This window comes from Pezoporus flaviventris, unplaced genomic scaffold (genome assembly GCF_033815535.1).
Source record: "Pezoporus flaviventris isolate CSIRO_AGI_PZ_B2104156 unplaced genomic scaffold, CSIRO_AGI_Pfla_v1 ptg000031l, whole genome shotgun sequence".
Classification (NCBI taxonomy): Eukaryota; Metazoa; Chordata; class Aves; order Psittaciformes; family Psittacidae; genus Pezoporus; species Pezoporus flaviventris.
The window spans coordinates 58,721,986-58,736,228 of record NW_026892579.1 but is presented as its reverse complement, the minus strand read 5'-3'; the positions used below and the strand labels follow the sequence as shown (position 1 = coordinate 58,736,228).

General features: G+C 53.2%; 1 protein-coding gene and 1 long non-coding RNA gene across 5 annotated transcripts in view; both read right to left on the bottom strand.

Moving 5' to 3' along the window:
• LOC133273243 (uncharacterized) overlaps positions 1-14,243 on the bottom strand; it is a 168,973-nt gene that overhangs the window by 24,086 nt on the left and 130,644 nt on the right. The window lies entirely within an intron of this gene.
• Positions 1,150-11,752, bottom strand: CEP68 (centrosomal protein 68). Of its 4 annotated transcripts, none has more exons than XM_061461437.1 (7): positions 11,694-11,752; positions 7,255-7,663; positions 5,338-6,762; positions 4,414-4,536; positions 4,136-4,232; positions 3,173-3,327; positions 1,150-1,565 (listed from the first exon to the last, which is right to left on the bottom strand). In XM_061461437.1, the coding sequence occupies exons 2-7, from the start codon at positions 7,630-7,632 to the stop codon at positions 1,515-1,517; spliced, it is 2,229 nt and encodes a 742-aa protein (XP_061317421.1). In that variant the 5' UTR covers positions 7,633-7,663; positions 11,694-11,752; the 3' UTR covers positions 1,150-1,514. The 4 variants fall into 4 exon arrangements, with proteins under 4 accessions (XP_061317421.1, XP_061317424.1, XP_061317420.1 ...); XM_061461440.1 differs by having other exon boundaries at positions 11,690-11,711; XM_061461436.1 differs by lacking the exon at positions 11,694-11,752 and adding an exon at positions 10,364-11,035.

The window sequence follows — 14,243 nt, the reverse complement described above, 5'->3', positions numbered from 1 at the left end:
CCTTAAAACTCATCCAGTTCCACCCCCTGCCAAAGGGCAGAGACACCTTCCACTAGACCAGGATGCTCCAAGCCCCGTCCAACCTGGCCTTGAACACTGCCAGGGATGGGGCAGCCACAGCTTCTCTGGGCAGCCTGTGCCAGTGCCTCACCTGGTGCTTTCTTTGAGTTGTCACCTGCACCTTGGCAATAAAAGACACTGCCCTTTTTTAAGCTGAGGACGTGCAAGACGGGAGAGTACCAAAAAGACCCCACAAGACTCAGTGAGTTACTTGTCATTTGTAACTGCTTCAGTTTGTGCTTGTGCAGTGCAGAAACTTCATGTTGTTCTGCTCACAAGAATGGGAGGAAATTACATCTTCTGCACCAGAACATGCTGATCACCATTGAGTTGAAAGGTTAATTAAAGCCAAGTACCAACATTCTAGAGTTGGCTGTAACTCTTTGGGCATTTACTGCTCTCATTCTGCTACTCGAGATGCCTTTTTCTGTTGCAGAAAGGGTATGGAGGCTTTTTGTGACTGTTACGTGAACAATGATGAATTATGCTAGCTGCAAGAGGGGAAGGGCAAGAGCTGCACCTAGTGGACCCCAGCACAGCATCAAGACCACTACTGCAAGTAACAGCAAGCAGCAGTTTATGCATAACCCTGAGGGTACTCACCGGATTATTACTAAGATTCCTATAGTATATTGGCTGTTTGTGTTTATGCCTAAGGAAGCTGGAGGTTCAACAGGCTCTGCTTCAACAGGAATCATAGAATAGTTAGGGTTGGAAAGCACCTTAAGATCATCCAGTTCCAACCCTGCTGCCATGGACAGGGATGCTTCACCCAAGCCCTGTCCAACCTGGCTTTGAACACTGCCTGGGATGGAGCATTTACCACTTCTCTGGGCAGCCCATTCCAGTGCCTCACCACCCTCACAGTAAAGAACTTCCTCCTTATATCCAACCTGAACTTCCCGTTTCAGTTTGAACCCATCACCCCGGTCCTGTTGGTACAGCCCCGATGAAGAATCCCTCTCCATCAGGGACTGTGGCTAAGTATAAACAGGAGTTCCATTTGCTCCCAAGATGCAGGAGGAGTTGCTATTTCTTGGCTTCTCAAACCTATTTCTGAAGATCACAAACAAACCATGAGACCACAGCTATTCAAATCACACGGCTTTACTTAGGAGGGAGTTGCACGGCACACGGTGGATTACTCAGTTACAAACGGGTGTGTTCCTGACGTTCTTGCTCACACATGGAACAAAGCCACTTCGATTAAAAACCCCATGAAAGCTACATTAAAAAACAAACCCCAAAAGGCCAGCTGCACATTCCTCACTCGCACAACCATGAGCTACACAGCCCAGCAGCCAGATAACTGCTGTACAGCTTGCCCTTCTCAAGCCACAGTAAAGAACCAGCACAAAATCAGCCCCAGCTGGTTAACTCCCTACACAGTGCTCGTACGTGTTTTGGCGTCTCTGTGGGAGGGGAAGGAGGTGCTTTGGTGCTTGCTGCAGCTCTCAGCCATCCCGTGCCTGGCTGATCAAGGCCAGGTCTGATAGAGGCAGCACCTGAAATGAAACGGATTAAGTTTGCTACTGTGCTTTGGCTGCAATCCAACAGCCAAAGAAAACACTCATGCTGTACTTCCTTAAATCACCTCCAGAGCTGCTCACTAGTGAGAGGATATAGCTCTCATAGAGGTATATTTATCAATTAAACAAACAGGCTACTTACCACAGAATAAGAGAACGGTTTTGGTTGAAAGGGAGCTTAAAGTCATCCAGCTCCAACCCCTGCCACGGGCAGGGACACCTTCCACTAGACCAGGTTGCTCCAAGCCCAGTCCAACCTGGCCTTGAACACTTAAGCTATTGTTAATCTCTAAAGTGCTGGAAATACCGTTTCCCTTTTGTAACTCCAAATGTTACGGCGTGCCATGGAGCAGGCTGTGGGGATGTCGACAGTCTGAGGTAATAGGGGGTGGCCAAGGTTATCCTGCAGTTCCTAACTTCCTGCCTTTGGGTGCTTAAAAGCTGCCAAGAGCCTTCCTGTGCTTTGGCCCCAGCGCCAGCACCCATGAGCGTTCCATTCCACACAGACATGGTTACCCATGGCAGCACACAGCTGGTGGTGCCTCTGCCTGCAGACACCACGTGCCATTGCCACCCCTGCACCCCTGTTCACTGGCACTCCTGCCGTGCCCTCTGGAGATGCTTTTGCCTCTCTTTTAGTTGAAAGAAGATGGTCAAGAAATCACAGAGTCATTTAGGTTGGAGAAGACCTTTAAGATCATCCAAGCCAACCATGATCCTAACACAGCCAAGCCCACCACTAAACCATGCTCCCCAGCACCAGATCTACACGGCTTTTACATACCTCCAGGGATGGTGACTACACCATGGCCCTGGGCAGCCTGTTCCAGTGCCTGACAACCCTCTCTGGGAAGCAACTTTTCCCAGTATCCAGTCTAAGCTTCCCCTGGAGCACCCTGAGGCCCTTTCCTCTTGTCCTATCACTTGCTACATGGGGGAAAAAGAGACTGACCCCCACCTTGCTCCATCTCCTCCTTTCAGGCAGTTGTAGAGAGCAATAAGGTCCCCAAAGCCGCCTTTTCTGCAGGCTAAACACCCCCAGGTCCCTCAGCTGTTCCTCACAAGACTTGTGCTGCAGGCCCTTCACTGCCCTTTGGACACACAACCAGCAAACAAGTTTTCTAGCCCCTTTTACACCGGGATTCACTTGCTCCCCCTTCCCTCCATGACACAGCAAAGCAGAATGGTTCTGAGGAAATACCCCCCCCCAAAACACCCCTTCCTGGTCTTCCCTCTGCTGCCCAAGTGATTCCATCAGAGCAGCTGCTCTGCTGCTGTCCTCTGCACCCTGACTGACAGTGACCTGCCCGCTCCCTGTGTCCCTCCGAGGAGCTGCCACCGCTCTCATCGTGCTCTTGGGTTTCATCAGCTGGGTCACCACCCCCCTGCTCTTCCCTGACACACACGTACAGACCATGGGGCATCCCTTTTGAGCTCACCCTTGCTCTCTTCTCCTTCTCGGCTTTCCAAGCATCAGATTGACAGAAATAATAACGAAGCCTGATGGATGGTGTTTGCTAATTTAGGTGTTTTATCTTCCCCCCTCTCCCCCTGCCTCAGAAGGCTGGTTTGCCCCTCCTTACCCACTGAGCAGCCGTCTGCTGCACCCCCTTGTCCTCCACCCCATCCTTGCCCCGCATGGGACCCACAGCAGCTAGAACGGACTCGTACAGGTGCTCTGCGTGGGTTTCCAGCTCTTCTGACTGCTTCGCAATCAAACCCAGCGTGTCCTTCAGAACTGGAAAACAGGAATGTATGAACGGAGGTGGCAGTAATGTGAGAATTTCATGTCTGTAAGCGCAGGGAGAGCGTGCCACTCATCTGGGCAGGCTTTGGAAGGAAATGTGCTAGAAATCACTTAGCTGATCTTCACCCCATCCAAGATGTGATGCAGAGTTTGGAAACGGTGGGAAGGGACCTGGGAGGCTCCATGTTAAGAGGGAAGATACAGAAATAGGGCCTCCTAAAGAAGACCTTTGGGACTGTGCCAGAAAGCCCATCCCATAATGCAGCACTCAGCCACTAAAGCCCCTTTGATGACTGCAGATGCAGCCAACCCTTTAGAAACACACTACGCAGGATGCACCAGGTCACCGGAGCGGCTGCTCCATATGTGCCATGCCACAGCCTGGGATGCACCAAGTGCAAACAGGGTGTGAAAATCACCCCTCCTGCACCAGGCCAAAGCATCTCCCAGCTGCAGGCTGGCAGCATCCCACAGCCCAGTGGCCATGCTGCAGTAAAGATAAAACCTAAGGGACCTATAAGAGAGCAAACACATCCATCACCCACAGTGGATGGCACGGCACAAGGCAAGGGTCAAGGCATGGTGCAGCTGAAAGTTACCACTTTGAACCCTTGAGACACCTCAGCTTCAAGTCTCCAGACAGCAATGGAGATGTAAACCCCTTCTTCCCATACAGCTGCTGAAGAGCAAGCTGTGCCCACTGCTTCCACACACACAGGGGCCAGGGATTTTGTGGGGCAGAGGCTATGGCCAGCATCACAGCTGTGTCCCCGGCCCCTGCTCAGCTGCTCCTCCTCACCTGGTGAATTTGATGCCATGCAGTCGAGGAGAGCTTCTCCCTTCTCCAGCACGCTCTCTGTCAGGCTCCGGTGGTTGGCCACGTCCTTCCTGAACTCCTGGGAAGGACAGGAGAAGGGAGCGCTGCTTAGAAGGGTGTTTGGAAGAAACACATGTACTGCAGGTTGCCCAGGGAGCAGTTTCCCACATTCAGCTCTGCACGCCCAATGCATCCCACATCACCTGCCTGGACCATGCCAGCACTGCAGAGGGGAAACAAAAGCCAGGGGTGATGCCTACCAAGCAGCGGTGCAGCGATGCCTTCATGCTCTTGGCATCCGGCAAGGGTGGTACCCAGCTGTCAGTGATGTCCACGACGTTGTACAGCCAGCGGATCAGCTCTTCCAGCTGGCAGCAAAACATCTGCTCAACAGAGCACAACAAAAGGGGTTATTGATCTGTTCCTGCAACAAAGACACGGCAGGGACAGGAACAGGTGAGCCCACACTGTTTTGGAAAGTGCCTGCTCCCTGCTTCTCTCCTGTCCTCCCATTCATACATATAAGCATCCCTAAACACTCCCACTGAAACCAGACTGCAGCCGTACTCCTGCTCCTCAGGAGTCAGGAATTTGCTATAAAGCTGAGCTACTTTCCCCCTGGAACCATGATTTGAGGTGAGATACACCCTGATGCTGACAGTAGAAAAGGCCCTTTTAAATCAGCAGTTATCCCCATGCAAGAGGAGGGGATGAGCTGCCCTGGTGTTTGCAGCTGCGTGCAGGATAATAATTACTTTCCAGCCAACAGCCCACCATGGCTTCCCAATGCAGCACAGGGCTGGGGTGAGGAAGACAATGGAGGGGAAGGTGGGGAGCACAGCACCAGTGGAAGGATAGCACTGAACAGTGGGAGGGACGGGGCAGGCAGCAAACCCTGGGCTCCACACCAGCCCCAGCTGCAGCTCCGGCCTCTTCCCTGATGCAGCAGTGCTGCAGGATGGATGGGTGGTGGGAAGCTGATCCCCCCAGGAGAAGTGAGCTGGGCTCCTGCTCCATCAGAAAGAATTATCTGCTCCAGTGAGCCCCCCCTGCATAAATTACACACAGCTGCCAGGCACCAAACGCCATGCAGAAGGGGAAGCCTTAAGTAACTGTGCCATAAACACAGGCACAGTTCATGTGAGAGCTCCCCATAATAAACCTTATTTCTGGTCTCAGCCTACCTTAATGCACTGGGCAAGGGACTCGCTCTGAAGGCTCTTCCTGGGATGCCCCTTGACCCGTGGTTCGTTTAGGTACCTGCCATCCAACGTGTCTCTGAGACCAGTCGGTAGATAAAGCCCCTGCAAAGGATCCCTATGGATGCGGCCACATAATTCAGTGTTTTCCTGGCTGGACTTCTGAGAGCTGCAGGGGTGCCACAGCCCAGCATAACCCTCAAAACTCCCTCTTCCATCCCTGCCACCTGCTCCTCCGAAAGGAGCCAACTGGGATGAACAGGGCTTCCTGCTGTTGCTGTGACATGGAAGTTCATGATGGTCATGCCCAGGAGTCCTTATAGTTAAGGAAAGATCAGACAAGAACTGAGCCAGCCTTTCCAGCTCCAGCAGTCTCGGAGGCAGAGAGAGGAATTCTTCATCACCGTCCCACTCCTTCCTCAAGGGGAGCACTGCCGTTGTAGGTAAAAACCTACCAGTGCTTTTCGCCTGCCCTTTGTCCTTTGGGAAGGGGCTCCCTCTGGTGCACCAGCTTCTCCCATCCGCAGCAGGGCGGCCAGATGAGCCCGTCCCAGCTGACTCCGTGGCTCCATCCTTAGCAAAGCCTCTTGAAGGATGAGAGGAAGCACTTCTTGTGGAGGATGTTTTTGCAATAGGTAAAGGTTCACAGGATGACAGGCCCCTTTTTCCAGGCTCCACGGTAGAGAACCTCTCTGCAGAGCCCATGAACCCCCAGCGTCCACCTTCTCTGCCTCCCTGAGCCTGCCCACCTCGGCCATAGATGCTGGTGGACCTCGATGTGCCTTCAGGGGAAAGAGAAAAGCTGTCCAAACCTATCCCCGAGTCATGGAAGAAAGGATCCGGCACCTTTCCCAGCTTGTATTTTGGCTTCAGTGGATAAGCATAATCCAGCAAGTCCTCATATTCCTTATTGGGGTTCCAGTGGGGCGAGCAACGGTCTGGAGACGGGGGCAATGAATCCGGGAGGGCACATGCCCAGTAATCAGCCTGATAGGATGACATCCCCCTGATGCACCCCCCGGTGCTGCGGTAGTCAAGCAGAGCACCGAAGGGCTTGCGCACCCGCAGCGCCCTGCCCTGTGCTGCTCCCCACCGGCGGCACAGGTCCCGGGTGCTGGTGGCAGGGGAAGGCACATCCACGCTGGCCGGCAAGCTCCGGGATGGCTCCTCGGAGAGGCCGTTCTCTTCCGAAGACAGAGCGGAGCAGCTCGATGCGGAGCGGCTCCGCAGGGTGGTCCTGGGGCTCGGTGGGGTCTGAGGCTGCAGGAGCTCCAGCGTGGAGGAAAGTGGGGATTGAGCCCCCAGCCTTTGGCTCTGCCGGCCGGCAACGTGGCAGCTACCAGCAAGGATGCTCTCCTCTGCAGAGCTGGGAGGGCTGGACACGGGCTCCCAACAGCCCGATGCCTTCACCTGCTCCAGGATGGGGGGAAAGGGAGAGAGAGAGGTATAAAATGAAGCACAGGATCCAAACAAAAGGCCCCTTTGTGCTAGGTATGGAGATGAAAGGCCAGTCCTGGACCTGCTGCAAGGAGAGGCTGGAAGGGGAGCTCTGCTCCGTCTGCAGGATGGCATGCAGCTGCCTGAAGCCTGCAGTAAGGCTTGTTTTTAAGGAAAGGCATCCCGAGGGCTTGGGAAGCTGCACAAGTCATTTGGCAGCGAGAGGCACTTATTTAAGGAGCCCTGTCCCGAGTGACTTCCCAGCTCCGCAGCAGCAATATGGGAATGGAGGCAACGGCTTTGGCGTTGGAGCCCAAGCGCTTCCCCAGCTCAAGGCTTAGCCCAGGGCACGCTCTGCGTGCAGGAGGGGGAAAGCCCTTACTAGGACAGACCAAACACACCAGTCCCCACCTCACCTGGGACCTCGTGGTGATGCAGCAACACCCGTATGTACACCCCGCTCACCTGCTGCTCCTCTGAGAACAGGAACCGGTGTCTAACGTGAAGAGGCACATCACCACTGTCACCATAGATCAACGCCTCTGCCTCCAAGAGGCTTCCCCTTGCTCTGGGAAGCCTGGATGCGGATGCTGAAGGCACTTCCTGGTGGTAGCTCGAGCCTCCCTGGGTAACACCAGTGGCCAAGCGACTGTGCCTGCTCAGTGCCACGCCGTCCATCCCCTGCGGGCAGGGCTTGGCCTGCTCTGCCCCTGCAACCCGGCGCAGGCTGTGTGCAAGCTCTGGGTAGTCCGTCTCCACCTCTGCACAGTCCCACCGACCGCTGCTCTCGGCCTTCCCACTCAGCGAGGCTTCGGAAAGCGATTTTCCCACATCCACAGCCATTGGGACAGGATGATGCCAAGCCTCAGGCTCTCTGAAACACACAACACACGGTAGCAGCACTTGCTGGACCCCCTCGTCTCCATGCCAAGTAAGGAAACTGGGTATGTCTAATAATGGAGGGATAAAGCATTTACTGAGTCAGACCTGAAAATCGCATCTTGGGCATCGAGTGGGACAGAGGAAAGAGCAAACCTTTGTGTCTCAGCAGTGTTTTCTGGTTTTGAGGACATGACAGACAGGGAAAACCTAATTAAAGCTCTGGCTGCACTGAGACCAAACCTGTGCTTCAAACCTCGCCGGCACAGCGCGACTGTCTCCTGGATCAATGGCCAATCTCACAAACAGCTTGTACCCCATGCGGTAACTGGGCCCAAATGAGACATTAAGTAGGACGTGAAGCACCTTTTAGGGTGGCTGAGCCCTGAAGGCTGTTGGGATGGGAAGTTGAGGGGGTTTTAAGAGGCAAACTCAAAGCCTTGAAATGGAAACCACCCAGCAGTGAGAAGTATATATAAAAAATAAGAGGGGGAGGCAGGAGGCTGCAAAACCCAAACGTGGCACTTGGCAGCTTCGAGCTCAGCTCATGGAATTAACTCCTTGTGCAATTAATTAATGGGAAGACTTGCTCAACCAGTGACACATTTTGAAGCCCGCTGCATGGCCAAGCCCACTGCATCTTGCTGCAGAACCTTCTAACATGAGATGCTTCAAAGCTGAGCCCCGAGTGCTCTGTGCACAGAGATGCTCCACCACCACCTCTCACTGGCCTGGAGTGAGGAGCTGCAGCAGAGCCAAACCAAGGAGACCCAACAGATCTTGTTCAGTGAACACCAGAGCTGAGCACCTCTGCTTGCGTTCTCCAAGCCAGCAGGACTCGAAGCCACTCTCAATATAAGTGACACCCATTGGGCTACTCACAAAGCACCAAAACTGGCACTGGCAAAATCCCCTCCCCAGGCTCAGTCACATCCTCAGAGCGCTGGCAATACCAAAGCTTCTTTCGGCAACTCCAGCCCAAAGCAGAGTGCTGGCATTAGGAAAACACTGGCAGAGTGGTTTTGCTGGTACTCATGCAGCTAGTGCCAGGGCACTGATGGAGAGGCAGCAACGGGAACATCAACGGCAAACTCAAATAAAGAACAAAAAGAAGGAAGAAGAGTATTCCCAAACAACACTTGGAAATGGGGAAGAAGCTGGTACTCACATCCTCCATTAGCTGTTGTGTCACAACCTCGTTTTATGATCCCACCTCCCGGAGACAGGGGTTTTCCCATGGGCAGAGCCCGTGCACAGAACAAAGAGCAGCAGGGCCATGCCGGGTCTCCAGAGGAGCCCGAACCCCGGCACCGCAGCTGCCTTCCCCTCCCCGAGGGCCACAGCTATATTGAGCATGGCAGCAGCTGTGGAGAGGGCGAGTGAAGCCTGGGCTCTCCCAGCCCTCCATGCAAGCCTCTGCTGATACCTGGACTCAACCGCTCCATCACTTCGGTCACTATCGAACAACCCTACGCACATCACGTTACCCTAAAATCAATGGCATTGCTCTCTTTTCCCCCAGAGAGGTTGTATATCCAAACAAAAAGGCGTGCGGACTGCAGTAAATGTAATTGATAATCCCACCCCTGCTAAATTACCTACATATTATACAACGGTGTATCATTAAAATGCATGTAAGCATATACAACTTGTTCAACAGAAGATAGATTTCTGATGAAAGAGTATCCCAAACCACTCAGGAACCCATGAGTGTTTCCCACACAGCATGTGTATGATTTCTTCACGTATCCATCATAGAGACTGTTTAGGCCAGAGGTCTCCTGAGCCCCCACAGGCAGCCCCTGTTACCTGTCAGCCTTCACCACCTCCTGTTTGGTCCCTCTGAATCAGTTTTGTTTAAACAGACAGGCAAGCAAACATTAGTGAATCAAAGGCCAAATCCAGCCTACAGGTGATTTAAATGCCCAGAAAACCCCCTGAGATATATTTACTGGCTTTGAAAGCTAGGGCCTTGGCCACAGGGAGAAACAATGCTCCCTGGTTGGATACCTCCTCTTCCAACCAAAACCTAATGAGCACATATTCAATTCCAGGATCCATTTCAAAGCTTTAAATTCACCATTTTGGGTGCTTTCCCCTGTGACAAGCAGGTGATTCAGCAGAGAACATCACTAATTACCATGATATGAACAGGCATCTCAGCAGCTCTAACTCCTCCTTGCACATACCTGGCAGTGCCTTACATCCAAAAATGACCCAGTAAATAGAAACCTTAACAAAGAGGAGGGTGCTGGGCACCTGTAGCTTAGGACATAAACGCCTCAACAACCAGTTCTGTTGTTGGGCAGTGATTTAAAAAGATGCGGAAAAGGAAGAAAAGCTTAACAAGGCATCAAATTCGAGTTTAAAGTTTCAAACTGAATGTGCAGCAATTAACACTCACCCACAGCACATCTTTACCTTTAAGACGGTGCCACATTAAATTCAAACATCATTACTTCCAACAGATGCAGTGGCTTGAGTCATGTTGTCAGCTCAGTAAAAACAACTATAAACCAGATATAAGCTTAACCATAAATCTAAACAGCATGTGTGAAACAACATTAGAAGAAATTACAGGTCAGAACCCAACTGTTATTTCTGTAGCTGTTTGCAGGAGCGCCAAGGTTGGACTAATCTGAACTTTCAGGGCTGTTTGCTGATCTTACGGAGGCAGCACTGCAGTGATGCACACTTCCGTGAGGCCATCAGTCATTAAAAAAAGAGCAAGTGCTGCTTCACAGGTTCATTAAATCTCCAGAAGCTAATTGGAAGCTAAAGAGAACCCAGGAAACCTGCCAACACACACAAGCGAGAGTAAATCTGCTCCTTTCAGAATAAGGCAGTCAAAGGGATGACAGAGATTTCGCTTATTTCCCGAAGCCCCTAACTCAGGCAGCTAATTTCAGCTCATTTCAGAGGGAGGTGGACATCCAACCACACTTGGATGCAAACTGGATGGGGAAGTCACACACACCCCATGCACAGGACAACCAGGCGAAGAGTCCTATTTAAAACCAAGGTGAAAACGCCAGTGCCACGCAGTGCACCTCCCAGCTACACAGGCTCGCATCAAACGAGGTTTCTCACCATTCTCCACCAAAACCACTCAATCTCAGAGGTCCAGTGGCGGTGCCGCACCAAGATTAACGCTCACGCCAGGAAGAAGCAAACCCCAGTCCTCGGTCAGGACAGGCACTGCTCTGAGGAGAGACGTGCGACCACAGCCTTGGGCACGGCGGAGACTTTCCACTGCCCTTAAACCCAAGGGAACCCAGCCAGAAATCCCGGCTACACCCGAGCCCTTTCCATTGTCTCCCCAGCGCCGGGGCGGCACAGAAACACAACCCGCGACTGATAGGAAATGAGGACAGTGGCCGCTTCATTCATTCCAATGGGAGAAGGTCCACAGGGAGCCCTCCAGGAAAGCGATCCCTCTCCTTTCCACGTCACCAGAAGCCGCCTGCCAAAGATCCACACAAAACCCAATGGACAACGCAGGCTCTGTCCCAGCCAGAGACCCCCCTTTGCCCGTGGGCATCGTCCCTTGGCTGGCAGACTCCAACAAGGGCAGAGTCCGCTGATAGTTTCTGTCTCCCACCAGCTCTGGTTTTCTTGTGGTTTGGGGTCTGTTTTGGGGGGAAACCACACCGCTCTTGCCTTTCAGGCCTGCGGGATGTGAGGTTTCGTACTTTTTGCTCCTTTTCTGACATGCTTTCTGCCCGAAAACAAACCTTTCCAAAGCTGAACACTCGCGTATTAAACGCAACAATTCCGACACAAAGGCAACAAGCGGAGCACGCACCGCACCCCGGGGTGCCCTGAACTGCTGGCGGCACGCACAGAACGCGCTGTAGGTAACGGGGACGGGCTTCCGAAGGGTAAAGCCGCCCGTTCTGCGCCCTCCCGCACACCCGAACCCCCGAGCGGCCCCGGCGGCGCGCAGAGCCGGGCCATGCTCCCCCCCCCCCCCCCCATCCCTCCCCGGGGACAGCCACCACCGCCGCGCCCCGGCCCGCACCTACCGAGCGGCGGCCCCGCCGCCCCGCCCACCGCAAGCGTCTCAGCCAATGGGAGCGCGGGGTTTTCGTCACACGGGGCGCCCCTGAGGCGCGGCAGCCAATGGGAGCGCAGCGTGGCGCTGGGGCCCGAGGCACGGCCGGGACTGACCCTGGGCTGGGCGGGGAGCGGCCGCCGCGGCTCCGGCCCCACTCCGCTCCGCTGCGGGTTCTCTTCCGGCCCCCGGCCGAGCTGGGGCGGAGCGCAGGAGCCGGCGGGCAGCGGAGGCTGAGGAGCTCCGGGTGGTGGTGTCGGAGCAGCGTCACCTCCAGTGCCCTTGAAAAGCAGTGGCAGCTTCAGGGTGCCTCCCTTAGCCTGTGCGTTGACCTTCCCCGGCAGCCGCTGCCCCGCTCCCCGCGGGGTTCCTGGATGGAAAACCACGTACAAGTGGTGCTGCATGGGCAATGGCTGTACGTGCAATCGGAAATGGATTTTAGCATCCTACAAGGACGAGGCAAAGGCCCTGCACCCCCCCCGCTCCAGGAGCTTCCTCCAGTGCAGCAGAGGGGGTCTGGTTCAGGAGCAGGCTGTGAGTGTGTTCAGGGGCTGCCCATTGGGTGCCAGTGGTGCCTGGCATGTCAGAGCAAACTTTACAGTTACAGTTTGGATGTGCAGTAATTAATGGTTGACCACGGTACCTCTGTTTCTCAGAAGATGCTACGTTAAGTACAAACTGATGTTGAGCATAATTACCTCCATTAGGCTGGAGGTTTACCCGGCTTTCTGGGTAAATGCTCACACCACAGGTTTGAAACAGGCTGCTCTGGGGCTCTACCTGACCCTTCTTTGGTGGATGGAGCACCCATATCCCATGGAAAATACAAACCTTTCCCCTTGTTTGTGTCCAGAGTCTGATCCTGTTTTTCGTCTGCATCACCTGCTCCTGGAGCTTGTTTCTTAGGCAATGCTGAGATTTCCCAGAGGTCGGTTATCTGATACAGGGATCTATGAAAGACATTGCTGCCAGCTTTAGGCCGTGAAGGACCAAAGAGACCTCTCAGGTTCGTTCAGGTAGGTACCCAAGTCCCTGGCTACCGCTACTGGCCACAGTGCTCACCCGTGCAGCATGCTCCAGTCTGCCACTCTATGTATTATAGTCCAGATTCCCAGCTGCTGTGACACAGGTTTACTCTACTGACCTCAATGGAACCGGGCCCATCTACCATCTGGGAGGACCTTCTTTATTCTCTTTAAAGGAACAGAGAGTGGGAATATCAGATTCAGGGCTGCTTCAAAAAGCAGAGCTGTAATGCCACTGTGTAACATGGCACGGCGCTCTCAGCAGAACTCACAGCCAAGGAAAAGCCCGCATCATCTCTATTCCTGCATCACAGTTCTGCAGTTGGGGTTCATTTGGTGGAGCTCTTCCGGAGGGCTGCACATCCATTCCCCTGCCTCGGATGCACGCTTCTGAGAGCTGGCTTTTCGTTGGAATTCAACACAGGCAGAGCCCCTGTGAAAGAGAAGTCCTTTCTGATGTTGTTTATTGCTTATTCTCCAGGGAGCCGGTTGCCTGCCAGTAGAGGCCGCGCTGATTTCAGGCTGAAGCAAACACGGATAGGTCATGATTCATACCCGGGCTCGGCTGTTTTTAGCTGGTTTAAGTTACTCGCAAGCTGCCAGACATTGTTCTCGAAGCTGAATAGCGCTCGGCTGCGGTCTCAGTCCCAGCAGGAAAGGTTTGCGTCCTGTTCCGCCTCCGATCAAACGAGTGCCAGGATGTCTGCAGGAACAGCCAGGGCGATGCAGAATCGTTCCCCTCTCCTCGGGCTCACGCTGGGAGGATGTCAATAAACAAAGGCGAATAAACTGGTGATCTAGAGGAGAGAGTATTTAAAAGCTGAGGGAACGCTAGTGGTTCTTTCCTGCTGACATCTGGCCTTTCTTAGGAGCTCTGCTGAAGAGTCACTAGTGTATTTGATCTATAATGCAGGGTCAGACCCAGCCAAACTCCCACCCAAAGTCACTGAAGGCTGGCAAAGACGAACATGGGTATTTTCTGCTGATTTTAGACCTCAAGATGTTTCAGACCTGTGTTTTTTTTAGCAAGAAGGCTCCCCAGCAAAGACAAATGATTTCACCACATCTGTGGATGCAATAATTCAGCAGTAATCCCCTCACCTATGACGTGAAGTAGAGCTTGCGTACAATGATCACATTTGAAAGTGGCTCATTTCTAGTATATGTGAGAAGCTGGGATAGGAAGAATCCATTGTCTTCAAAAAACTTCTACCTTCTTGGCAGGAATATCCATGTTTTTGTACAGAACCAGATCCATCAGGAGCACCAGCTGTGCGTATCCAGAGTTTTAATATGCCCATAACCAATGTTATGCTGTTATCCAGAACTTTTGGCACATCAGTTTGTAATTTGTTTCTACCTTGGATGGTCTCACACTACAAGCTGGACAGTTAATACTCTGCGATGAAACCTGAGGCCTGGATGTGCACCATATGCTCTTGAATAGCATCTACACTATCTCTGGCATCAGATTTCAGTCTCACAATGCAAATGGT